Source organism: Girardinichthys multiradiatus, chromosome 1, assembly GCF_021462225.1.
Source record: "Girardinichthys multiradiatus isolate DD_20200921_A chromosome 1, DD_fGirMul_XY1, whole genome shotgun sequence".
NCBI classification, from domain to species: Eukaryota; Metazoa; Chordata; class Actinopteri; order Cyprinodontiformes; family Goodeidae; genus Girardinichthys; species Girardinichthys multiradiatus.
The window spans coordinates 10,860,936-10,888,852 of NC_061794.1; the positions used below are offsets into that span (position 1 = coordinate 10,860,936).

The following is a 27,917-nucleotide window of genomic DNA, read 5'->3' on the forward strand; positions in this document are numbered from 1 at the left end:
AGGAAACCTAGATAATGAGCATAAATCAGAGTAAAGATCAGTGCAGACCCAGAGTCTACAAAGTAGAGTATAGCATAACCCTACTATGACAACCTAATAACCATTAGCACGACATGATAATAAATGCTAAAAATCTTTCTACTTTGACATTCTGGAAATTATTAATACAGATAAAGAAAACCTTTGTTTTGTAGGGTGGAGAAGAAAAGAAACTTACAGCAAGTAAAAGGAAGAATGTTTGGTAACGTTACGCTCCACAGATTTTTGACATTCTAAGCACGGCAAGTTGCAAACCTTGTTCTCAATTCTGTACATAGATGAAAGCACAAAGACACACATACAAATATGCAGCTCACTCAAACGTATTGTACAACACAGCACAGTACTTACTGCAATTGTTAAATGGTGAATTCCCACACAGCACAGAACACATACATACCAGAACATATACAGTAAAAGCAATGATATAGACTGGCATAAAAACAGTAGTAGCTAAGGAGAGTTAAGGCTTTGATATAGTTTTCACTTTGCATTTGCCATCTGCAAAGTTGCTGGGATCATTACATTCATATTAAATTTGGGTTTAGTGCACTGTGGGCCATTCCTGTCAGTTTCCTAGATGTTTTAGATGTTTTTCATTGTGAACATAGTTCAAGAGTTATTAGTAGGGTTCTGCTGAACTTGATAGCAATAGTCTGAGGAACTATTTGATTCACGTTTTACTGCAGAGATACATTTAATAATTCTGCCCCCCCCATACGCCAATACGTCATACAAAGCCCATGAGTGCCTCCAAGAAGTCAGAAAATAATTAGCTGAATTAATCAAATAGAAAAAAAAAGGTTGGCAGTTTTGAGCAACTTCAAGCTCTAAACATGCAGAGGAGAGTGAATTTTAATTGATTAGACAGAAGGTCGTGTACCATAAGATTAAGTAATGTTACAACTTTTGGGTAGCAGCTGCGTAAATTCCATTGAAGTGTCTCTGAAATCTGACACTCATGCCACAGACTGTGGGGGGCAAGAAGGAGGGACCTGTAAGGTGTGCTTGTTCAAATTTCCAGGCTAACTGCATGGTTTTTTCAGAACTCCCTAATGCAGCTTTAAGGCAAAACTAGAACATTGTTTACTTAAATCACTTTCTTTATGATGCATGACATGAGGTTGCCATTGACCACCCATCATTCATTCTCTGCTCATCCCAAGCAGCCTCAACTTAGGTGTAGAGTGCCATTTTCAAAAACCTGCAATATTGTACGTTATTCTGAGAAGTTTCCAGTTTATTTTACTTTGGGATTCATTTTATTTATTGTCATTCTGTTTATTTATTTTGAATAGGAAAGTTTGTTTAATATGTCACATAGATTTTGTTTATTGTTTTGGCTTAAGTCTGCCCTGAACCAACACCCAGCTCTTTATTAGTGTAAAACGGAATATAAAAATAACATCTTGTATATAAATCAGTATAAAAATCGTATTACTGAGTTTTGTGGCTGCGTAAGGGACGGATGAAAATGAATGACCTTCGTGTTATGGCCTGGCCACCCGTGGACTGGTGATATTCTACATATTGTTTTTTCTTTTACAGAGGGAAAACTTTTCTTTTACCCTTTATTTACAGACAGACTAATGATTTGGGTTATTATTGGACTGAATAGGAACATTTTTCAATCTCAGTCTAAATGGATTTAACTACAAACCTATGTGGTCTTTTAACTACTTGTTTCCTGTTATTATACCATTATGCATCTATTAAACATATATACCGGATTTTCTGTTTACATATTGTTTTAATTAAGAAGCATGGTAGCAACTAAATAAAGAGCATTTAAAGTCACAGCTAAGAAAAAAAAATATAAAAAATGTAGAGAACAGAAACAAAATTAAAGTAATCTCTGCTTAGCAATATGAGGAGAACTTCATTAATATAAAGTGAAAAATTAACCCACAAGAAAAAACTCTGACCCTAGGGATGAGAACTCTTCCTTGCATCTCTTCTGAGGACTTCAGCTTTTTTTGAGGGCCCTTGTCATTTAACAGCAAGACAAGGTCTGGTCTCTGATGCCAATTTAATTTGTGTGTTTTACACTCTGCAGTGGCAATAATTAGGTATCTTTTTCCGTCCGTGCCTTATTACATTTACAGAGTGAGAAATGAGGCTGGTGAAACTATTGTTGAATTCCGTTTAATTAAAGCAACCAATTAAAACATTTATCACATAAGTCAGTTTGCTCCAGAGAGTGTAAACATTTAAGTAGGTAAAGAAAAGAAAATAACTGCCTCATGGTATTCACTAGTCTGCTAGATTATTGCAATTCCGCATGTGGAAGAGTGTTTCCAACGGCTGCAGGGTATAATATTTCCAAGCTTTTGTGTAGCTACAAATTGGGTTTGTGGTTGTTCAAATGCACTTAGGTAGGAAAGAGTGTGTGCATGCACGGACATACAGTATTTGTCAAACTTTCTCTGTTGGGATGATAGCTTGGGAAAAGCGAGGGCATTTTGGATGATTTGTGTGCACATCTCACCTGATGCTTGCTTCTGTCACACTGGCAGCTTGGTGGAATTGATCTTTACTCTCCTTGAATCTCTCCAAATTCTATGGATATTATCACAAAAACAACACAGGGAGAGAGAAGCCAAAAACGGTGTTATTCAGGTTTTTAGATGGATGCATTTGTTTGCCTTTTGAACATGTAGAAGAGACATAAATGTATAATGTTTATTTGTTTGTTGTTGATTTGTGCGGACAGCCCCTGAGGTGGAAGTGTTTGCCCAGTTGGCAACATAAATAACATATCAGATTTCAGATAATCATAAATTCACTTTTTTTAAAAACAGCTTACATTTTCTTAGCCTTTCACTCATTTCCACATTTTGTTTTGCTTTCTTGAAATTTTCTTTTGCTCATTTACAGAAGCTTTTTTTCATCTTTCACAGCTCCTTTTTCATTGGAGGCTACAGACAAAAACAACTCAGCTTAATAGCATTTCTTTATCATAAAACTAACAGAAGGTTGAAGATTTCTACAAGCATCATGAATAAGATTTAGCAATTCCAGCCCTGTGCTGAAAAACTAAATCTCAGCACTGATAAGCTGCATTACTCATACATTTTTTAGAAAAATCAAGATATTTGCCTCTGCAGTCTGTCTGAGAGGACCACAACTTGTGCATGCCGGCAGTGGTATTATGAAAAAACAATCAGCTAATCCACAACAACTGCAGTCTCTCCTCTGGAGATCCCCCGAGCTTAGGCCTTTCAACATGCAGCATTCCCCCAAATATTTACCCAGCAAACTTCACAATCTTGGTAAGGAAAATGTGGAGGAAAAATAAAAACTTAAAATACAGCAAGGCAGTAAAGAAACAGAAAGAGAAGTAGACAAAGTAGTTACAAGCAAAATAATGGCTGATACTGTGATTTGAAAATGAATGAATAAATGTGATGTGTGAATTCATTGATGAAAAATGTAATTATGTCATGAAAAAAAGATGGCTTTGGTAGGAAAAGTCACTAATTATTTTCTCACTGCACCTTACAACAGGCTCTAATCTTATCCTGATGGACCTCAGTGCAGAAACGGATGACAAAATTGTATTCCAGAGATTAGATAATGGCACCGAACTTATTTTTAATCACATCAGAGAGATGATTCATTCTACTTGGTTTTAAGTTAATCACAGAGTTCCTCAGGGATCAGTGATCAGACTGGTTCTTTATACCTTATAGATGCTCCCTCTGGACAATATCATAAAGAGAAATTGTGGTTATTGTTATGCTAAAAACACAAAGCTCTATTTGTCTGTGAAATCGCAAGAAACTTACCAGTGTACTAAAACAGAACCCTGTCTAAAGGAGATGAAGGCCTGTATATTTCATAACCTATTGTCCTTCAACACTTGTATTTGGCCTAAAGATTTTTACTGAGGATTCTACACGCCAAAACTATAGAACACCAACGTGTTCAAAATTAAATAAATAATGAAACATTATGAAATACGTATCTACATCAATAAATGATAATGATTTAATGTGACAATGAAATTGTGAAATAATTGAAAGCATATTAAATTCTAAGCTCATTATTATAAAATAATAAAATACATATTTAATAATTTTATCAAGGTCATGCAATCATATAAGTCTGGTGTACCGGAACAGAGCCACATCTAAAAGATGCAGGGCAGGGGTACTGGAGGAGCAGGGTTGGGAAACAATAAATGACCCTCTGACATGATCTGAAGAGATTGTATGTCATCTCATTATTATGGAGAAATAAGTTGCTGAAAGTGACACAAAAGTATATAACAGATAAACATTAGTAGGTTCTTTGACCCCTTATTGCTCCAAAAATCGACAGTAAAATTGTTAAATATTTATTTTTTTACATCAGAATCAGAATCAGAATCAGAATCAGAAAAGCTTTATTGCCAAGTACGTTTTTGGACATACAAGGAATTTGTTTTGGCGTAGTCGGTGCAATACAGTACAAATTAAACAGTATAAACATATCTACAATATAATATAAATATATGTGCACAGTTTTAAGTGAGTGAGAGTAAATATAGAGCAGTATAAGATGCAAGAGCAGTACAACAGTGCAGATGATCATTGTGCAAGTAAAGCAGTGCAAGTAAAGCAGGAGTCCAAGCTGAGCGTTAATGTAACACATAGAGTTACAAGTTACAAGTGTCCTGTCAGCAAAAAAAGGGGGGGTGTGGGGGAAAGGGAGAGTGTCAGGGTGGTTTCCGGGCTTTGTTAACCAGGCTGGTGGCAGATGGGAAAAAACTGTTCTTGTGGCGTGAGGTTTTGGTCCGGATGGACCGCAGCCTCCTGCCAGAGGGGAGAGTCTCAAAGAGTCTGTGACCGGGGTGGGAGGGATCAGCCAGAATCTTCCCTGCCCGCTTCAGGGTCCTGGAGGTGTACAGTTCCTGGAGCGACAGTAGACTGCAGCCAATCACCTTCTCAGCAGACCGAATGACACGCTGCAGCCTGCCCTTATCCTTGGCTGTAGCAGCGGCGTACCAGATGGTATAACATGTATGTGAAAGTTGTAAATATGTCATTAATATAAATGTTCTTAAGGTTACTTTTCTGTTTTCCTCTTAATTTCTCAAATGTTGCCTGGATAAGCATCTGAACTGCTCTATTACCGTAATGCTCCCTTTATGCGCGAAACTAATCTTTAACAGAGAGCTGGTGTGACTGTCGGCTCACTTGAACTGTGCTGGGTGACACAGGAAACATAACAGCCCCGATGGTTATGCCAGACAGCACTAAAATCTTGATGGCGTCGTCGATGCTAACATTCTGGAAAGCAAATATCATCCCGATCATTTGAAAGATGTCATCCAAACAACTCAAAACGGCATCCTATGATAAATTATTCCCCTCAACCAGAGCTGAATGAAGTTAAGGAAACTCCACCATCTTTCCTAAACCTTGAGCCGGCGCAGTAGCTGCTCAGGGAGCAAGTACCCAGGAAACTAATCTCTATGTACGGCTCAGCCAATGAGGATGCAGGTCCAGCCTGTTGATGCTTTATTGGCCCCACAGCCATTCAGTTGTAAAGTGACATGAAATAAATGACCATGGGGGGAAAAAAATCACCCTTATAACATAAAAGCTGGCTTTTTGAAATAACAGCTGAATTTTAAAAAATGACATTTTGAAATAAACAAAAGCTGCTGGAATTCAATAAAAATAGCCTCAACAATGATTTCAATTATTAAGTAAAACTTTTATATGATAATTCTTTTATATCATAAAGCTGTTTTTAATAGAAAATGAAATATTTTCATAATAATGAGCTCAGGATTTAACATGCAGTCAAATATTTCACAAATTCATTGTCACATTAAATCCTTATCTATTATTTATTGATGTAGATACTTATTTTATAATGGTTCATTTATTTATGTCATTTTGAACACTTTGGCGTTCCATAGAAACACCCAAGTCAATTTCAGATGATGATATGATTTAAACAAATAAAAAAAGAAATAAGCCGAATGTTGTTGGTCCTTACAGGGTCTGGGCAAGGTCTTCATCCTGTTTCACTACTCCCCTTAGAGAAGCTGAAGAAACTCCAAAGTGGGTGGGCTTTGTAAACACCATTTATGACAAGTTCCATCTGCTGTATGTACCACCAATCAGAGCTCATCTTGTACGGTTAAATTGTAGAGTTAGTGGAGTTGACTGCCATGTTTGGAATAGTTAGCTACAGTAAAGCAGATGATTGGCTGACAGCTTAGCGTTCAATTCTTAATATTAATCTTTTTAAGTGGACATGCATGGTTCTATAGTACAAATCCTATCTACCGAGAAGCGCTCTACGTTATGTCATCAACCTACTGAGAAAATGCTTTTAATCACACATTTGCCAATCAATATATCTGCAAATTCCAAGAAATATTGCAGTATTAAATCATCTGCATCGCATCTAGAGGGTTTCTCCAGTAATTCCAAGTGATAGGTCCTTACAAGATCTAAAACGCTTTTGGTAATTGAATAATTTTCAGCATTCACCTGCACTCCAGACATTTCAGAATGAACCCTTTTTTAGCTATTAGATGCAAATCAAAAGCAGCAGAATCAGTAAAATTACCAAACAAAATTCTATCACCCTGCTTCATTCATTTCCATAATATCCTGTGAACCTTTTCAGTCAATGAATCAAACAGCAGGCATATTTAAATCAAACCACATTCTGTAGTTGAAAATCAGATTCATGTTGGATAAAACACTATATACATGGTTCTCTTAGTCTCTAGAGACAGCGATTATATGATGCATTTTGCGTCAGGTGCATTTATAAGTTTTAGTATACAATAAATACATGATAGTTTGTTTTAACTGAAAATGTACAAAACTCAGTTGGGGGACCCAAGGCAGTCAACAAATCACTTAAGACGAAAAGGAGGATGCTGTGAAGACACCATCATGAACCCCTGATAGCAAACACAAAAAGGTTTTCTGTCTTGTCATGTGGCAGGATTCATGAGCTGCACACGCATGGTCTCTCATAGTGTTCCATCGCTGCAAAGAATGAATGCAGTAAGACGGTCATTTAAAATGTATTAATTGTTCCTCAAAGGGTTGGGACAAAAATGTTCAGTGGAAGGCCCCCCCGGTGGGCTGTCCACACAAGCAGATCCTTGACGTAAATTAAAGTCCTCACCATCTGACTGCAGCCCAGTAACCATAAGACGACATTTGTGAGAGATGGCCTTAAAGGACAAAAACACCTTGACGACCACTTCTCCTCCCGCATGACAAACTTGCCCATTTGCAAGGGAAGTACCAAACATGCAATGTTAAAAGGTGGAAGAAAGTTATCTGGAGATGTTGCAGTAGGCAACCCACTTCACTGAGGGTCCTTTTTGTAAGGTGGTACAACAGGAAAATGCTGCGGTTTGCATCATCTGTCTGACAAATGACATCTCTCAAAAGAATAACATCCATCCTGCATATTCCTGATCTTAATTCCCATTAAAAAATGTAGGGGATGGATGAAAAGGAAGGTTTACAAAAAATGACATATGTTTCAGACTGTAGATGCCCTCCATGAAAAGATCTTCAGCAGATGAAGCACTGGGTCCTTTCTTTGAATACTTTAGCTCTGTTTGGGTTTTCTGGGGGCTATGGTCTTACAGCTTGTTTAAGTTTTATTGTCATTTTTAATAAATAGCTTACTGTGTCTTTTGTCTCTTGATCATGTTTCTTCTTTTTGTGTTTTGAAGTTCAGGTGACAACCTGGTTACAATCCAGCTGCGTGAAATGCCCATACCTGTAACATTTACTCATATCAAACAGTGAAACAAATTATTATGATTATTTCTGATTATTTCCCACATTCTTGCTGAAAACCCTTAACTTTAATCATTGGTTTTTCTGCATGGCGAATCTAGAGGTGCTCAGAGACTTTGCACAAGGAAATGTTAAAAAACTAGACACATCTGCTAGTTTTATACATTTACAATCTTGTAGAATCCACAACAAAATCATTCTTAATTGCCTCTTAGATTCGCACTGCACCACATTATGAACAGTCAGGGCCTGATCTTCAAAGATTCCATATGAGGGGTGCTAAATTTCTTGCGGCAAAAAGAAATTGCACGTGCAATAAGTGGGCATATTGCGTGCGATTTTCAAAGATTGCTCGTGCAATGAATAACAGGTGCAAAAGAGGTGCAGACCACCATATTTAAATGAGGAAATTGCATGTGATACTGGTTGGTTGCTGCTGGCCCCAGTGGAACAGAAGAAAAAGCAAACAGATCCTCTCTGCTGTGTTGCTTAAAACATGCAGGGGTTGTTGTGCTGCATCAATATGAATGATTTTTTTTCCCCTTCTGTTCTATTTTGCTCCTGCTTTTCTGGACTGTTAAAGTTTGTTAACCTTTCTCGTTGCTATTCACAGCAGCAGTTATGTCATCGCAGCATTTGCCCTCAGGACATTATTTTGCCTCCTTCTTCATTTGCGCAGGGCACACCTGATGGCACAATTACGCATGCGGAAGGCTGAGTTTGAAGTTGTTCTGCGAGCAGATGCTTTATGATTGGGGTCCGGACGGACCCTTTGAGGCAAAGACTACATCCTGCTTCCCCTTTAATCAAAATATTGGATTACATGTGATTGCACAGGAGGGCAGAGCTGTGTCTAAAGTAGCGCGCGCCCTCCACCATCTGGCTATCGGTGCGCACACGGGGAAGCTGGTCTAGGCGGACAACACCACAGGAGCGCACACAGCTTTGTTAACTCTCTTGCTCGAATTAACTCACAACAAATTGGCCAATCAATATCAACAATAAAAAAGACAAACATGTCAGTTAAGGAATTTATTAGAGGTTTGCCTCCCTTGAACTTAAAATTATTTTCAGAGGCTCACTGTGTTCTATTTTATTTTTTTTTTTGAGAGAGAATGTGTCTGAAGAGTTCGAAGTTTATCATAAACAGCCACAATATTTAACCCTAAATGTAATTAAGGATGGTAACATTCATATTTGAACCGATACGGTACCGATGCCCGGTACCTGGGAATTGATACCGGTACTGTGTGTTTATGTGGTAGGAAATGTTAATTCGTTAAATAATAAAATCTCAAAATTTTTCAATTTAACATATTTATTTCTCAACATATAAACTTTTATGAATATATCATAACATCCAGCTGTTTGTATTGTAACATCGCAGTTGTTTCTAACATTTCTTCTCCCATGTTGCTGGCTGCAGACAACCAGTTGCTAACGGATGCAGGTGTGCTAACGGTGCTGAATGCAGGAGATGTAGCTGTAGATCTGAAGCTGACGAAAATTGTGTCTTCAGCCTTGACAAAAATCTGGTGCTTAACCAGCTGCTTCCTCAGATTAGAAGTATTCCTTGCCTGCTGGCCTTGCTCTTTGCATCACGAATATTGCAGCGAGCCTAATCTGCATCGCATTTTGAAAAGTGGAGCCATACTTTAGAGGGCTTTCTATCAGCCATGCTTTGTTGATGGTACCAGCGACTACTGACGTCATTACGTTCTTGTGCGTGCAATGCTGTGTTCATGTCTGGCATGGAAAATCGCCCACTCTTCCACTCCCTCAGTGTCACAATGATGCGCTTAAGTGCAGTTTTATTTTATGTGAATCGGTACTCGGTATTACCAATGGAATTCGGTTGGTACCGATAAAAGTATTCAGCACCCATCCCTAAATGTAATATTATCAACATAAAAATTGTTTGTTGTAGGAGTTGGCTATCTGTATATTATAGCTTTACTAATTTTAACATCACATAACTGTCCTGCAAAGAATTTGAATTGAACATTTATGTAAAAATTAATTATTGTCCAATGATTTTAAGGAATTCGTTTTGTTTGTTTTGCCAATATTTTAAAGATATACCATTGTTCTTCAGTGACACGAAATAATTTTCTACTGTATAAATTCTCCCCTAGCATATGTTCATTTGCAAAAAACGTAATTCAACTGATCCATCTCCAGTGGCTCTGCAATGACATAATGTTACTGTCAATAATGCATTTTGTTTTGTTTAGTGACAAGGTTAAAGCATACACCGTCCTTCTCACCACATTGAAGAGGCTGTGTTAAACGGTGATTTTTCACCTGTTAAAAAGTGATTTTAGTATTCAGTTTGCGAATGAAGGATTTAATCTGCAAAATAATGACTTTATTTATTTCCTCTTAATTATATTAATAACCTCAAAGCACAGCGCGGATCCTTTGCATGATGTGCAATTACAGTTAACAGGCAGTGCGTCTTCTCTGGTGGATGATCAGTTATGTGCGCACTTCTGCATGATCAGGTTTGTACCTCAGCAACAGATGATCTCACTGACAACGATGGTGCGCTGGAATGATCCAGACATAAGAAAAGAGGTTTTGCAAGGAGTTTTATCATAGATTTGTCATGACTTTTGTGATCGGCTCCAAATCAGATCTTAGATAATCCCACATAGAATCCTCTATTCTCATCTATTTTTATTATTTTTTATTTTTGACAACCCTAATCTGTTGACACATGTACAAAAGATTCTCTCTCTCTGTCATCTGTCATTCTATCTATGCCTTCTTCTGGTCACAGTGACAGCAGACATTTTTGCGTCCCTATTAGTATCTGCATTTCAAACGTGCTAAATATTGATTCAAAAACAGCACCCGCAATCCGTTTCAGGTTTGATAAATCGCATTGCAGGAGGTAAGGGATTATATTTGCATATCCTCCTACCATATATTTGCGCTTTTAGGTCATTATCATATGTTTTGCATATTCATGAGGCAAAAGCACTAAAAAGTTTGCGCGCGCTGTTCCGCTGATTTTAAATATGCAATCCGATTACCACCTTGTCGGTAGATCACTTTTGCGGACGCCAACAAGATTGTGTGTGGTTTTGTACACGCAAACCTTTTGAAGATCAGGCCAATAGTTTTTAATAAATTTGAACATAACATTGAACTGAAATCTCTGTTTACATATATGTTATTATTTTCTATTACATATTTTCTGGTTTCTTTTACTTTTATTCTTTCCTACCATATTCAAAATAGTCTAATAAACTAAATTAAACCCTTCCTTTTCTCTCATCTTTTCTTTAGTGTCTTCGTTCGCCTATACAATGTCGTCTTTAAACACAAAAGTTAGCTTTAATATGACAGCCCCACTGGGCATTCATTTATCTGCTTTCTTAATGTTTTCCTTTCCAGCTCCAGACATGACAGTGTGGCGGTTTTTGAAACGCTTCGGGAAAAACAAAAAGACACTAATAAGTGTAGCATGTTAAAAATAATGATTAACAGCTAGGACTTTTTAAAAGATGGGATTTTGAAGACGTGAAATATTACAAACAAGTGCATAGAGCCAGGGAAAAACAAAGCTGACACAGGGAGTCAAGCAGCTTGTTAGATATGAGAAGGTGGAAGCAGCTGCACTTTGCATTCATCAGCCATCAATAGCCAAACAGATTTCTGCTTCCCCACTGATTATGATTGCAAGAAACAATTTTCACCAGCTGTCTACACATGTTTGCAAGCAACCAGCACCTACAGGAACACATCTCTAAAATGTTATACATGGGGAACTCTGGCGTGGATGCCCAGCTCTAAAAGATTTTTACAGATTTGTTTCTTCTCTCAATTTCTTTTAATTTTGTGAATTCATCACAATGCTGCAATTATTGTAACAATGGCATCATATAACCAAGCAGAAAATAAATTGCAATCATAATGAAGCCCGTCATAAAGGTAACAGTCAGAGAGCAATGCTGATGAAGTCCTAAGAATGGACACTGCATGGTATGAGAATATACAGATTCATGCTCAAATGGGGGGATAATTGTAGATGGAACAAATTATGATCTTCCGGTGACTACAAAAACTCTCAAGGTCTTATGTCCCTCCCTCTCTCTGTTCCTCCTGTATCTCTCCCCCTCACATACATATGCACACATTCTCTGAAAACAGTTAAAAAGGTGGGTGTGTGGGAGATTTTAACCTCCAAACACCCACCTTATCTAAACTTGGGATGGGCTTCAGCAGCAGTCCGATCAAGTTGTGTTGTTCACTGAACAACACAAAAGGACTATTCTTTTGAACCCTGACCTTTATGTGAGCCAATGTGTGCACACATGGGCCAGGCTTCGCAGCCCACAGTGAGCTTTGGCTGCTGGTGACCCTGTCGCTGGTTCACACTGGTCGTTCCTTAGATCACACTTTGATAGATTCTGCCTACTGCAGACATGAAACACCCCAGAAGAGTTTTGGAAAAACTCTTGACTCATCACAATTTGGTCTTTTTCCAATTTCCTTCGTCTTGGTATTTCCAGATACCAAGACGAAGAGATACGTGTTATTCACTTTTCCTTGGTAGTCATAATATTATGCCCTTCCTTTGGACTCTTCACACTTTTATAAATATAAATACTACCGCAGAGACTTCATGGGGGGGAGGGGTGTTTACCACAGTTGCGGAATGCAAAAGTACTTCTTTTGCACAGGAAAAATAATGAGGCAACAGCAAAGTCAGCGGCAACACTGCTGTGTTTAGTACCATTAACTTATTATGAAACTCATATCTTCATCTCCAGATGGGTGCAGCCTCGGTGAAGACGCTACTAACAAGCTAAACTAATAAGCAGATCCGAAGCCTTCGGTGCAGCATATTGAGCAGATAGCTTTTTACAGGATGAAAGCATTCAACTTTGACTTGGTGTGCATCAGGCCCAGAGTGGACGCATTTCCATAAGAAAGTGCAGCACAGCAGAAAAGTGAAGTTTTAATATAGTACTTTGGGTGAAAAAAGGCACACAAAAAAAACCTTGAGGTATTCATCAAAATGCCAGAATGTCTCCATCTTGTCGGGATCACGTAAATATCAGCAATATGTCATCAGTGTGGGTGTATATGTTTAAATATATACACTTACATGGGCATGTGTGTAGGTGCACATTTGGGGACATAAAATTGTCAACACATTGGTATTTTGGGGAGATGATAAGCCCCCAAAGCATAAATCTCTTCATTTTATAATGAAGACATAATTTAAGGTTAGCATAAGGGGATGTCGGTAGGAACTAAACAACTTGCTCCAAAGTGTTGGAAGCACAACAATGAGCAGGTGTCTGCACCTTCCCAAGCAGGAATCCCCCCTTTCTGCCAGGAATAAAAGCAGAGCCACTACGTTTCATTCGGAATAAAGCAGTGGATGTGTGTTTACTGTGCAGATATTTCCAGTGCTCTTCGCAGAGGCCTTCCTGACAGCCTGTCAAGCAACCTGTCAGACTTGGAGGAGGATTATTATCTTCTTCTATATGCTCTATTTCCACAAGCTTCAAAATATGCTTCATTATGACAGGAGTGTGTGCAAAACAGTCAGAAAGGCAGCAAGACCGTCAGTGAGCGAAACAGGAGAAATTTAAAAAGGAGGAATTAGCCAGATATTAAATGGTGGGCCCAGGAAGTAAGAAAAATATTGACATCTCATATTACAACTGATTTATGGTTTACTGGTGTTTTCACAAGATATCCAAGAGAGACATGGTTCTATCTTATTGGTAATTGAAGAGAGACCTATAAAGCTCAAGAATCTGGTCTAAAGTTGGCTAAAATTGGATTGTCAAAATAAATGACATTAAGATATAATCAAAACAAAACATTTATTGTTACCCATTTGTGCCACAATTGATATAAACTTAGCCGTTTTCATCTTCTCAAGTTGGCACACAACTTTGCACAGCAGTGCTGCAGACACACAGACGCTCAGCCACTACATTCCGGCATAGGACCTAAACAATGATGGCTGACAACAGTAACAGCAAACTACAAAATGATGAAGGGGCAAAAGGACCAGCTTTCCAACCTTATTCCTCAGTACAGTGGTAAACTAATTAATAGCAATGGCTAGTGACTAATACTAGAGTGCATCTTTGTATTCGTTCATGTTTATGTTACTTCCTTAGGACCTTTTCTTGTATAACTACTTTTTAAACAGTGATAGGCCTTAAGGGGGCAAAAGCTTGGTCCTAATGTGGTGGACCATAATTTTTAGGGCTAGGGCTTAAGGCAAAGGTGTGGACTAAGCTCATGTTAAGATTGGGGTCAGAGTCATATGCAAGAGAAAATATGATACAAAATTTCAAGAAACAGAAGTGGAACAGTTGCTGCTGAATACATTTGCATAGACCAGATCCTTGTAAAGAAACCAATCTCTTATTCAACTGAATCCAGGGAACATACGCCACTGCAGGAAAACAACACAAAATATGTATTATAATATTCTCTGGGTTGCACAGCAGCACAGTTACTAGCACTGTTGCCTTAAAGCAACCAGGTCCTGGGTTCTAATCCCTGTCTGGGGTCTTTCTTTAAGGTGTTTGCATGTTCTCTCCAAGAATGCATGGCCTCTTACCCAATGACTGCTGGAGATTCACACCAGCTCCCCACCGACCCTGCAAGAATAAGTGGGTCTAGACAATGGACGGTTGGATATATTAAACTCCTTACTTTTAGTTGGTCAAAGAAACTACTGTCTTAATCAGAAAGAGCCTGTGCCTTGAAAGAAAATATCAAAGAGGGTATCAAGTATGAAGTATTTCTGATAGTATTAGTACAGACTTTTATTTTTTCAACACTAGCTAATATATTTTTTGTAAAATCAAAGCGTCGTTAAAATGAACTGCCTAGTACTGACTGGGAACAAAGAAAATTTTGAGCAGTGGAGCCCATGACTGGTTTGCAGTCTGCAAACACACTGAGCTCTGAGACTGATACATGAATCCGCCTATACTGTACATGTGCACCTGAGTACACAGCATCTATGCAAATAATATCTTACTCTATCCTAACACATGCACACATGCAGTCACACAGCCACACAGAGAGGTCTGTCTGCAAACATCCTAAGCTCGATAGCAAACACAGCTTGTGCCACCCGTATGCCAGCCTGCCAGCCATTGACTCGCTCCCCAAAGCCAACCTGTTACTAATGAGATGAATGCAAACAGTCACCAGTTTGACCCCGAGACCTGCCCATAACTCATGCAATTGCATGAGTATGGATATGACGTGGTGTGGGGTGGGGTGGAGGGGGTGTTACCTTTTTTTTTTAACTCAAGGTAAAGAAAATATAAAGTTCTTTGCAAAAGTACCCTACCAGTCAAACGTTTGGACACACCTACTCATTCAATGGTTTGTCTTTATTTATATTCCTACCTTCAAAACTGTTTGAAAACCTTTTCAGGTGACTACCTTGTGAAGCTCAATGAGAGAATGCCAAGAGTGTGCAAAGTCAAAGTAAAGAGGGACTATTTTTAAGAACCTAAAATATAAAAGATGATTAGTTATTTCCCACTTTTTTGTTAATTCCATAAACGTTTGCTTCATAGTTTTGATGTCTTCCCTTTGCATCTACAATATAGAAAGTAGGAAAAATAAGGAAAAGCCCTTAAATGACAAAGGTGTGTCCAAACTTTTGAGTGGTGGTGTATGTGTACCCCTTCAAGTTGTTCACATTAGGTAAGGTTACAATCACAAATGTCAATAAATTTGTTAGGGATTCTGTGATAGACCAACACAAAGTATTTCATAATTGTAATCAGGATGGAAAATATAACTTTTTGTTTTTTTTTTACAACACAGAAATCTAAAAATGTGTGGTGTACATTTGTATTCAGCCTCTTTTAGTCTGATAACCCTGCATAAAACCCAGTGGACCCACTTATCTTCAGATATAGCCAAAGGAGAAAACAGAGTTCACCTGTGTGTAGAATAATCTCAGTATAAATCCAGCTGTTTTGTGAAGGGCCTCAAGGTTTGTTACAATATTAGAGAAGAAATAGGTTCCTGAGGACCAAAGATTGTCTCACAGAGCACCGCTAAACCCATCATCCAAAGATTAAATGACAGGCCAGGCAACTAGAACATTCATCAGAGAAGCAACAAAGAGGCCTGCGGTAACTCTGGAGGAGCTGCAGAGATAAAAAGCTCAGGTAAGTAACTCTTCTGGCAGCACTGCTGTGATTTAATGTTTGCTTTGTGGTTACAATAAATCATTGTTTGGCAATGAGCTGGCTCTTCTTGGCCATTCTTCTGTGTTTTTGCTGTTTTGTTTCTCCAAAGTAGACTTCTGAATATTGGCTGCACTGGACTGCAGATACTGTACCCCTGAACTTGTGTTTGGATATTTTATTCCAGGACAGATTTCAGTAATGTACTCAATGAATCTGGCCTTCATGAAAGAGTAGAGTAGAAAGAAAATATACATTTTAAAAGGAAACCAAAAGAAATTGTGTTTGCTTTCTGTGTCAAAAGCCATGTAGGCGACAGAGCAAGCATGTAAAAAAAAAAAGAGCTCTGGCCAGATGACAGCAAAATTGAACTCATTGGCCTAGATTGAAAATTATTTGTGTGGTGCAAAACGCTTAGATTCATCACAATAGTCAAAAATGGTAGCATCATGCTGTGGGATTTTTGTTCTGCAAGACAAGGTCAAATTTATTTATATAGCATGTTTCCAACAACACTAAGTGCACTAAGTGCTTTACAAGTAGAAATTAGCCAAAAATGGTAAAAGGTATAAGGTAATTGAAATAAAAACAAATAGTCAACACAAAACACAAGTTTAAAACAGCTGTTTAAACAAACAAAAACAGCCAGAATGATAAAAAGGCATGAGGGTGAAGCAGTTAAGATAAGTGAAGCTGGTTAGAGCTAAGAGGAAGATGAACAGAGTTAAATACAGAGTAATCCTTGGGGAAAAAAAACTGTTGGAGGCTGCAAAATACTAAGCTACACCTTCCAGCAGGACCCTAATGACCCTAAGCATACAGTCAGAGCTACTGTGGAATTGTTTTGATCAAAACATTATAATGTGTTAGAATAGTCAAGTCAAAGTCTACATCTAAATCCAATTGAACGTCTGTGGGAAGACTCAAACATTCTTGTCCAGATGCTCTCCATCTGATCTGACTGAGCTTCAGCTAATTTGAAGAGAACATTTGCAGCTGTAATTGCAGTAATAGGTGTTTATACAACCAAGACCAACAGCATGCACTGGGGCGGTTCGCAGCCTACTGCGAAGCTCAAGGGATGAGAATCAGCACTCTCCAAGTCTGAGGCCATGGTTCTTAACCAGAAAAGGGTGGCTTGTCCTCTTCAGGTTAGAGGGAAGTTCCTGCCTCAAGTGGACCAGTTCAAGTATATCAGGGACTTATTCACAAGTGAAGGGAGTGAAAGATTGACAGAGGTATCAGTGCGGTCGCCGCAGTAATGCAGACGCTGCGCCGGTCCGTTGTGGTGTAGAGAGAGCTGAGCCAAAAGGCAAAGCTCTCGATTTATTCTTTAATTAGGTTGTTTTAAAATATCACAGCAAAATGAAGGAAGATTTGTTTGTAAACTTGCATCCATCAATTTCTTGATGGATGTCTCCCAGCTAAAGTGTCTTTGAGCAAGTTATACCTAAGCAAACTTTTTCTCACAGACTTTGGCACATGTTAAACTTGGCTGAACACAGCACGGGTTTTCAAAGAACGTTTTTGTTTTTGTTGCTGGGAATACTGAAAACATTTTCAAGACAAAGAAAAATAGAAAACATTCGACCAAAAAGTAAGGAAACTGTACGTCTTTCCCTAATTAAGGCAAATGTCTGAGAACCCTTTTCGGACCAGCAGTAATTTGTTCTCTTTGCTGACAAGGTAGAAATAAAAGAATGCAAAATAAAATGATTTTATATTTTAAATAATGGCCCTTCAAGTGTTGTTGACTAGGGGATTTGCTCTTTACACCACTGACATGAAAGAGAAAAATAAAAACGTGCAGCCCATTTACACTCATCGGCAGTGAAGCAAGCAAGGCAGGAGTAGTCAGAAAAGGTTTTTTTTATTGCTAAACTCCCGATTTAACCAAACAGAAAAAGGAATTGCTGGAGTTAATAACTCCAGACTAGATTTAAAATCTATACACATACACAGTTTTTAAAACCATGGAAAGTTTCTTCCATGCCGTCCTGGGGGCTTTATGTGTTTTATTCTTCTAATAGCAGTCATTAAAAAAATAAACTGATGAACTGAATTTAAAGTGATAGCACAGAGACTGTTTGGCACGCTGCCTGGCTGATTGGAACATGGACTCTGCAGTGGGAACCCTGTGCTGCTCCATCCACACCATCTACTCCCCTTACAGGAAAGGCCTGAATTAACCATGGTAAACAGAACACAATACTTAGGTTTTCCACATAATGTCCTTTAAAGGTCTTCTCTATTTGAGAAATGGAAGACAGCTTCCCCCGGAGAGCACCTTGTAAAGGTTCTCTGCGTGCCGCCTGGTGAGACTGAGACTTTACTTGAAACCGCACCTTTTCTACCCGGCAAATGTCAAATGGAAGATGAAAGGAAATGGAAGGTCTCATAAAGGCTCTCCGGAGATGCTCCGACTGGCTTCAATCTATGCTGCCTGTTGAATCACATTGGAAAGGTTTAAGGGAATCCTTGCTTTTGTGCAATGTTTAGGTGGAAACCTATTATGACAAACATGCTCGTTCAAATGTACTTTACATAGTTTTTCATGCAGGAAGAAAAAATGTTTTACACTATTCTATTTATTGTTTTTGCTTTATTTGCTGTACACAAGCTTAAAGATGATGAATCTCATCATAAAGCATGCTGTGGAGCAGCCGGCTCCTGCAGTTTATAGCTCAACATTCCCACTGGGAAGACTAAATCAAGCCATGCATCATATGTTTTGTCATAATAATGCTACAGAGAAAATTTAGCATGAACCCTTTCCATGCAAGTATGTTTGTGCATAAAATGTAAAAGCCGATTTGACCTTGGGTTTATGAGACTTTCATAAATCATGCATCTACTTGAATGTGCGTGTGTGAACCAGCTCGTCCCGTCACGATTTTCTTGTATGAGTGCTGTAGTTTGCTCCTCAGCACAGCAGGTCTGGGGCTCCATGAAAGCTTTGAGTGAGGTGGGTTTCTGATGGTCTGTGAACATGTATGAGCATGGGGGCTTGTGTGTATGTTGTACCTTCTGCTCCAGCTGAGCCAGCTGCTCCTTGTAGAAGGCACCCAGCGCTTTCAGCTGTGATTCTTTCTTCTGGAGCTGCTGAGCCTGCGAGAAGATACAGACACACACACAGACAGCGCGGTTAGTTGGATAGGTATTGCAAAAGGTCTTGTGGTTAACCTACATTTGATTCAAAATAAAATAAAGTTAATTTTTCTTCACTTTCTTTTTTATTAAATTTGTTATTTCAATGTTTACATTCCTTATCTGCACCTTTTTGGTAAGCAGTATTTTCAGTGTTGATTTAACAGAAAGCTGACTTTCAGAAAGTGGTTAAATATTCAATGCATTATTGTTAGAAATAATTTTATAACTCAATTGTTTTTTCAAGAAATGCAACAATTTAGCTTTGCAAAGATCTTAAAACTCTCTGGTGTAACGAAGTAGCTTTAAACAAAAGAAACTTGGTTTGCTGTTGGACCAGAACTCAAGCCAACTTCAATATCAGACAAGACCTGGGTATTTCTGCGTATATTACAAACGTACAAGCCATTTACTGTAGAAGCATAATCTCACACCTCCTGTATTAGGAAAACTTTATCTTTATTTGAGCACATTTTTTCAAACTGCAAAAAAAGGAAAGAAAATAAATAAATAAAAATCACACATAGCATAATTGTTTTTAACAGAATGACCGGTGGCTTAGTTTTCGGTACTACAGTTAATATGTTGTGCAACCTCTTTTTGACAGTAGTATATATAGTACTTGCTTCAATCATTAATCTGCTGAAACACCCAGGGAGAACCCATATCAGTTTTCTGACAGAGTACATCAGATTTTTATTATTTATTCAAAGGGTTCATGATTCCATGCACTCTAACAAGGTTCCCAGAGCATTTGAAACAGAAACAGGCCTACAGCATCAGAGATCCTCCACTAATGTGTTGTCTTCTTTTGTTTCACACTGAACCCAACCGGAGTGTTTGTTTCTAAAATGTTGAATCTCTGAATATCTCAGTAAAACATCATTCTAAGACGTAAGACGGACGTAAGTAAGACGGAGCGCTACAGGAGATCCTTCCTGCCCACAGCCATCAGCATCTACAACGGCTCTTTGAAGAAACCTTCATAATTAGCTACAACAACATTTAATTTCCCTTTGGGATTAATAAAGTATTTTTGAATTGAATTGAATTGAATTCACAGTAGAGCTTTGCACACTTTACATGTTTACATTTCTGATTTTTTTCTGCCATCACTTCACAATGACTGGTTGGCATACAGACATCATGTAACGGCTGTGATGCAGGCCTGGCAAACCCAAGGTGCCACTTTACAGTGCAGTTCTCCAACAGTGAGATTTGGAGATTTCCTTTTCCACCTTGCTCAGTGGGAGATGGCTGCAATTTGATTTTGCAAATTCTCATAAAACATTGGATTTCCCTTCCTAATTGATAAATACACTCAAACTAAAGGTTACTTAGATTATTCAGCGTGAGACCGTACTATTCCAGTAAAGTATACATTTATTTTAAGGCTTTTATACATCTTTAACCAGGGTGCCAGTAAATGTGACTGGTATTGTAAGCTAGGATTGAAGAAGTCAATGGAAAAAAGGGCATGAAAGACCAGGAGTGATACAGGACGGAATGTTTTTAAATGTGATCCTGATCAGATTTCCGAACCACCTCAACTGACTCCTTTCGATGCAGAGAAGCAGCGGCTTTACTTCAAGCTCCCCCCAGATAATGGACCCCCTCACCCTATAACATGGCAGCAAATTAAAATATTACCAACTGTACTGAATGTTACATATTTGATAATCTTCAGTTTTATGTGGCATGGCCAAGATCGAGGAGAAGAACTCTGAAAGAGGAAGGACATTAGATGAGGAGAAAGTAGTTCAGTCAAGTGAATGACTCATGAACTTTATCCAGGAGACAAAGTTGAAAGAACAGTACTTGAAGGTATTCACTGATGAACAATCTCTAATAAAACTTAATTTCCTTAAAGTATGTTTTTACTTTTACCAGCTGTTTTAGTTTCAGCATCAAGCCATAGCAGGAAGAGAAGGTTTAGCGAGGGAAATGTATGCAACATTCTGTATTAAATGTTTCATATTCATGGTCAGCCTTTACCCCAAAAGTGGTCTGTGCCCTGGCAGATCTTTATGTATAACAACAACGGATTAACACTGGATTAAAGGAGTTAACATTGTCTGCTTTCATTTCGCCGCTGGTTTAAAAATACGGCTTCAACAACTCTGAAAAACTTTATTTATTAAATGGAAGAGCTGACTTTTTATTTCCATCCAGTATTCTGGTTAATTCAAGGTTTACAACAGAATATGATATATGGTCAATGCATTCTTAGAAGTTGGGTTCTACAGCATAGGCGCAAACTGGAAAGTGCATGCACTATAAAGAAAGAGAAAAACCATAACCTTCAAATCAAGCATTTGCTTTTCCCCTCCATCTTTAGTTGTCAGTGCATCTCTACCCATGTGTTTCATGTGCCTTTATTGGTGGACACATGCTAAACTTATTCTGTTGCACTGAAAAGAAAGGTTTGAAAAAAAGCAAGCACATATGCAGGACAGTGAAAAGACACTGATGAACATGCAGCACGCTGAGCGCAAGTGAGGAAAAATAGCATTCAATGGCATTTATAATAGGAAGGTTTCTGCACTCTTCTTTAAGATGAATCCGTAAACATGCAATACGTAGACATTCTTGGACATTTTGCAAAAAGTCAATCAAAGAGAGCAAGGTCAAACAAAATAAGCAAGACATTAATGAATAGATTGAAAAAAAAAGAAGATGGAGAAGAAGAAAGAAAAAAGCAGTGAGGGGCACTTTCAATTAGATCTGATCAGTCATTAAGTGAATTTTACCAAAAGAAGCTCCAAATTACAGATATTTAACTCTTCTAACTGTTGGGAATTTCATTTTTAACAGCAATCATTAACAATTACACAAATTAGCATTTTATGAAAAACACTTTAATTCTTTTTTTCCCCTATAGCCTCCCTACATGTTAAAGAGCACGAAAAACAAAAAAAGGGTTGGGGGAAATGAAAAGGACAAAAGAGCAGGAGTGTTTGAAGGTTGTAATGAAGCTTACCATTGCTTCTATCTCATCTGCAGACTACAGATGATGAAAAAGAGGCAGAGGAAGAGCAAAGAACAGCACTAAGAAGAAGTCGCTCACCACACATTTCAGCATCAGGGCTGATCACGTTAAATACAATACAAGTAAAATTAATATTCTAGACTGTATAATTTGGAGAAATATTCCTGACAAACATGCAGATTATCTGGTTGTCTCTTACAACATGTACTCTATTACAACAGACCCTAGTTTTACAGATGGAAATACAAGAATTCTTGCAAAGAAATTTAATTTTAGTGCAAGGAAAACCAACCATTCTTGGCAGCAATAATTGCCATCAAGCATTTTTGATGAGTGACAATGAGTGTTTTACATCCCCATGAAGGAATTCTGGCCCACTCAATGTCCACTCAACCTGCTCTGGGATCCTGAATAGTATTGCCCCTCAGAGGTATAAATCCTCTAAATGTAAAATGGAGCCATGGCTGAATGTGACCACATGGACCTACAGACAACGTTGTAGGCAAGCTGGATGCACATGGAAGCAAGATAAACTAAAGGTTTCCCAGGAAAATCTGTAGAACTGCCTTAAGGGTTATCAGAGAACTTTTAATGCACTTCAGCTATGACTGAAGTCAAGACTACCACATGTGAAAACTTTCTTAACTTTTATATACAGGTCCTTCTCAAAATATTAGCATATTGTGATAAAGTTCATTATTTTCCATAATGTCATGATGAAAATTTAACATTCATATATTTTAGATTCATTGCACACTAACTGAAATATTTCAGGTCTTTTATTGTCTTAATACGGATGATTTTGGCTACAGATCTGTCCATTCACTACAATGCAGATGGCATACAAATATATATAAATTCCAGCAGGAATAAAGCTACTACTTTTTTGTCTGTCTGTATCTCAGATATTAAATACAGAACAGTAGAGTAGCAGGCCTCGATTTTTTTTCAGCTGTCCCCCCACTATGGGGAATCTTGGTGTGCTTTTTGACTAAGATTTTAAACTTGACGAACAAATGAATGGATACGAAGAGGTTCTTTCAGTCACAGCTCCTGGCCAAAGCCAAAAAGATTTAAAATTGTAATGACTTTGAAAAGGCTGTCCATGTTTTCATAACTTCATGTTTGGACTACTGCGATTCACTGTACTTTGGTATAAACCATACAGAATGCTCGTCTCATAACAAACACTAAGAAACATGACCAAATCACACCAATACTCAAATCCCTTCACTGGCTCCCCTTGGGTTTTAAACTTAATGTTTGTTTTTAAAGATCTAAATGTTTGTTTCTAAACCTCTAAATGGTTTGGTCCCATTTTATTTGTGTGATCTTTAAAGGTTTTGTGTGCATAGATGAGTCTTGAGGGGCTCAAATCAACAGTCACATCTTGGGCATTAATGCTGGGCGATAAGACAATACATATCGTGGGGACGATAGAAAAGTGTCTATTGTGCTACTTCTCTTCTATCGTTTATATCGTTTATAACAAAATTTATCAATAATTCAAGCAAATATTTCATCAAGTAGGCGACAATGAATGTATTAGTGTTGTCACTTTGCATACACTCAGTTTATATATGTGATAAACAAGAATAAAAAATAGGTTTTTCGCATAGAAGCTCCGACTTGTGGTTTTGCGACCTGACGCTGCTTTACGTTATGTGACTCACACGCTGGTTTGCAACATGGTTTACGTTATTATTAACTCATGAGTGCTGAAAGATGGAGGCGCCAGAGGCTGAAGTCTCATACTCGGGGTTGCAAAAAAAGAGACAGGTACACAGGCAGCCCAAGAAGAAGCTCTTTTACCAAAAATGGGGGGTACGTTTGTGATTTGGATACATTTTTGGTTCAAGAAGCTGCTACTGCAGCTATACCTCTGCCTCATTTGTTGTCATTTGATACACATACAGGGGTTGGACAACGAAATTGTTAAAATATTTTACAATTAACAATCTGAAGTGTGGCGTGCATTTATATTCAGCTCCTCTGAGTTGATACTTTGTAGACCCACATTTTACTGTAGTTACAGCTGGTTTTTAAAGATGTGCTGTTGCCAGTTTTGAGAATTTTTTCCCCTTTTTTCTTTGCATAAAAGCTGAAGGTCGGTCAAATTGGAGGCAGATAATCTGTGAGAATCAATTTTCAGGTCTCGGCACAGATTCTCCTAGACTTTGACTAGAGCATTCTAAAATATGAATATCCTTTGATCTAAACCATTCCTTTGTAACTGTGACTATACAGGGGTTGGACAATGAAACTGAAACACCTGGTTTTAGACCACAATAATTTATTAGTATGGAGTAGGGCCTCCTTTTGCGGCCAATACAGCGTCAATTTGTCTTGAGAATGACATATACAAGTCCTGCACAGTGGTCAGAGGGAATTTAAGCCATCCTTCTTGCAGGATAGTGGCCAGGTCACTACATGATACTGGTGGAGGAAAGCGTTTCCTGATTCGCTCCTCCAAAACACCCCATAGTGGCTCAATAATATTTAGATCTGGTGACTGTGCAGGCCATGGGAGATGTTCAACTTCACTTTCATATTCATCAAAACAAGATGTTCAATTTCACTTTCATGTTCATCAAAACAATCTTTCACCAGTCTTGCTGTGTGTATCGGTGCATTGTCATCCTGATACACAGCACGCCTTCAGGATACAATGTTTGAACCATTGGATGCACATGGTCCTCAAGAATGGTTCGGTAGTCCTTGGCAGTGACGCGCCCATCTAGCACAAGTATTGGGCGAAGGGAATGCCATGATATGGCAGCCCAAACCATCACTGATCCACCCCCATGCTTCACTCTGGGCATGCAACAGTCTGGGTGGTACGCTTCTTTGGGGCTTCTCCACACCGTAACTCTCCCGGATTTGGGGAAAACAGTAAAGGTGGACTCATCAGAGAACAATACATGTTTCACATTGTCCACAGCCCAAGATTTGCGCTCCTTGCACCATTAAACCGACGTTTGGCATTGGCATGAGTGACCAAAGGTTTGGCTATAGCAGCCCGGCCGTGTATATTGACCCTGTGGAGCTCCCGACGGACAGTTCTGGTGGAAACAGGAAAGTTGAGGTGCACATTTAATTCCGCCGTGATTTTATGTTTTTTGGATACAATCCGGGTTAGCACCCGAACATCCCTTTCAGACAGCTTCCTCTTGCGTCCAGTTAATTCTGTTGGATGTGGTTCGTCCTTCTTGGTGGTATGCTGACATTACCCTGGATACCGTGGCTCTTGATACATCACAAAGACTTGCTGTCTTGGTCACAGATGCGCCAGCAAGACGTGCACCAACAATTTGTCCTCTTTTGAACTCTGGTATGTCACCCATAATGTTGTGTGCATTTCAATATTTTGAGCAAAACTGTGCTCTTACCCTGCTAATTGAACCTTCACACTCTGCTCTTACTGGTGCAATGTGCAATCAATGAAGACTGGCTACCAGGCTGGTCCAATTTAGCCATGAAACCTCCCACACTAAAATGACAGGTGTTTCAGTTTCATTGTCCAACCCCTGTATATTGCTGCACTAAAATGTATTTTCCTCATTTGTGACAGTTCAGTTAAATGTTACGGAGCCCGCGAGGGGACATAAGGGAATTTTTTTTCTTTTGCGTCCCCACACATTACTTTTGCGTTCACTCGCAATAGTCTTTGCGTCATCTCACAATACTTTGTAGGAGAGTTTCCAAACTAGATAACTGCAAAAATGGAACAAACACTATACCCGTTTTTGAGATTTATTGAGTTTTATTTTGAAATTGGCCTTCAATAAAAGGATCTTCAATCAGACTTAAAGACAGTTATTATCCACAAGCTGTCAGACTACTGAACTCTGGACAATAATACTGCACGAAACCACATCTGTGACACTTTATTTGCTTATTGCTGCTGCATGATGTGTACTTTTTTTGCACGCCATTAAGTGCTTTTGTTTTTATTGTGATTTGAACTGTTCTTCTTATCCTAAGCATTTAATCGCATTGTTGACTGCATGTGAACCTGCATATGACAAATAAACCTTATCAATGCCATAGCAGTGCTGTTTGTTTTGTGAGCAGTTTGTCATCTGTGCTGCTGTTCCAAAATGCACAGCTTTCTCAAGGTGATTAAAAACGTTTACGAGTGAAAGCAAAAGTATTGCGTGGGGACGCAAAAGTAAAAAAAAATCCCCCTTGTCCCCTCGCGGACTCCGTAAAATGTCACTTTAAAATAAAGTTGGAAAAAAGTAAGCAATGATATTATTTTGTCATATTTTTCAGAGAATAACAGAAAAATTGGGGGTATATCATGATGTATATCATTATTGTGATATAAAATAGTCTATATCGTGATATATGGTTTTTTCCATATCACCCAGCACTATTGGGCATTAACACCTCTAAGACCAAAGTTGTTATCAGCAATCTACCCCACCAGCTTGTCACTGCCACAAATGAGCTCAACCACAGTTGTATCATCAGCAAACTTGATGACAGCATTGTAAGGGTGGTTGCTGACACAGACATAGGTGTACAGAGTGTACATTAGGAGGCTAAGTACACAACCCTGTGCAGAGCAAGTTTTCAGGCTGAGAGCTGTGGAATAATGGGTGCCCACTCTGACTCTCGGAAGTCAGTCACAAAGAAAGTCTCTGATCCAGCATCAGCTGGTGGGAGGAAGACCAAAGTCCGCTAGTGTTGCTGTCAGTCTGAGAGTATGGTGTTAAAAGCAGAGCTAAAACTAACAAAACGCAACCTTGAATGGCATCCCTGTGTTTCAGGTATGATATGGTGGAATGGAGCGATGTGACAATGGTGTCTTCAGGGGATCTATTAGATCCAGTGGCGTGCACAGACATTGTGGGGGGCAGGTGCTCAAGTGGAAAAAAAGGGCACCTTGTGCAGCACAGGGAGCTGTCGGTTGCCTTTGTAGTGTGAGATTTATAACAGGCACAACATGAACATAATTTATATGTATTACTAAGCACACCCAAAACAAACTGTCCTGTGGGTTGAAGGGAAATGACCACCCAGGAAAAAAAAGGCTCAAAACAAGAATGCATTTGACAAAATTCTTAAGATTAATAAGGCAACAAAATTATCATAGACTAATTTAAAGTTAGATTACTGATTCACATCCTGAACTTCCTGGGTCACATTTGAAACTTACGTTATCCTTAATTTCTTTTCTTTTTACACACTGAGCACAACGTGTTTGTCTTGACTATATCATTCTGTACTTTTATCACAAAATGTCTTCTGCACCAAATAACCTTATGTTGTCGCAAAGCAGGTTACATTGCCAAATTTACCAGGTAGGTCACACTAAATGAGTTATCTTCAGTAACCAGTGACCATTCTACATCGTAAATCAACTATACCCAGAAAATGAGTTATAAAATCTTTAGTCAAAATGAAACCAACATCAGAGAATATGATCATAAGAAGAATCGTCTATACTTCTGCATGTAGCCACTGTGATATATGACAGAAATTATTCTTAGAGAATACAAATTAATGAGATTACAAGTCCTGAGAACTGATAAGATGTCTGCTATTTAGAAAATAAAATACTCTGATCACATCATAATTTTTACACACAAAGAAGTAGAAAATACAACTTAGCCTACATGCCCCACATTTACTGAACTTTATTAAAGGTATTTTAGTAGTGTATGAATTGTAATGTTAACCAGCTCATTTGGCCGTATTTGCAATAAAAAAAAAAAACATGAGTCAAACAGAAGTCATCATGGACCATAATAGCAAATGTAATAC

General features: G+C 38.5%; 1 protein-coding gene across 4 annotated transcripts in view; it reads right to left on the reverse strand.

The window, feature by feature from the left end:
* chchd6a (coiled-coil-helix-coiled-coil-helix domain containing 6a) overlaps window positions 1-27,917 on the reverse strand; it is a 120,701-nt gene that overhangs the window by 58,918 nt on the left and 33,866 nt on the right. For 3 of the 4 annotated variants that reach the window (XM_047362405.1, XM_047362186.1, XM_047362329.1), the window contains exons 5-7: window positions 22,137-22,160; window positions 19,034-19,117; window positions 2,528-2,598 (exon numbers count right to left, since the gene is read on the reverse strand). In XM_047362405.1, the coding sequence (XP_047218361.1) occupies window positions 2,528-2,598; window positions 19,034-19,117; window positions 22,137-22,160 (179 nt within the window). The remainder of the gene's footprint in view (window positions 1-2,527; window positions 2,599-19,033; window positions 19,118-22,136; window positions 22,161-27,917) is intronic. The other variant, XM_047362253.1, reaches the window with a different exon arrangement.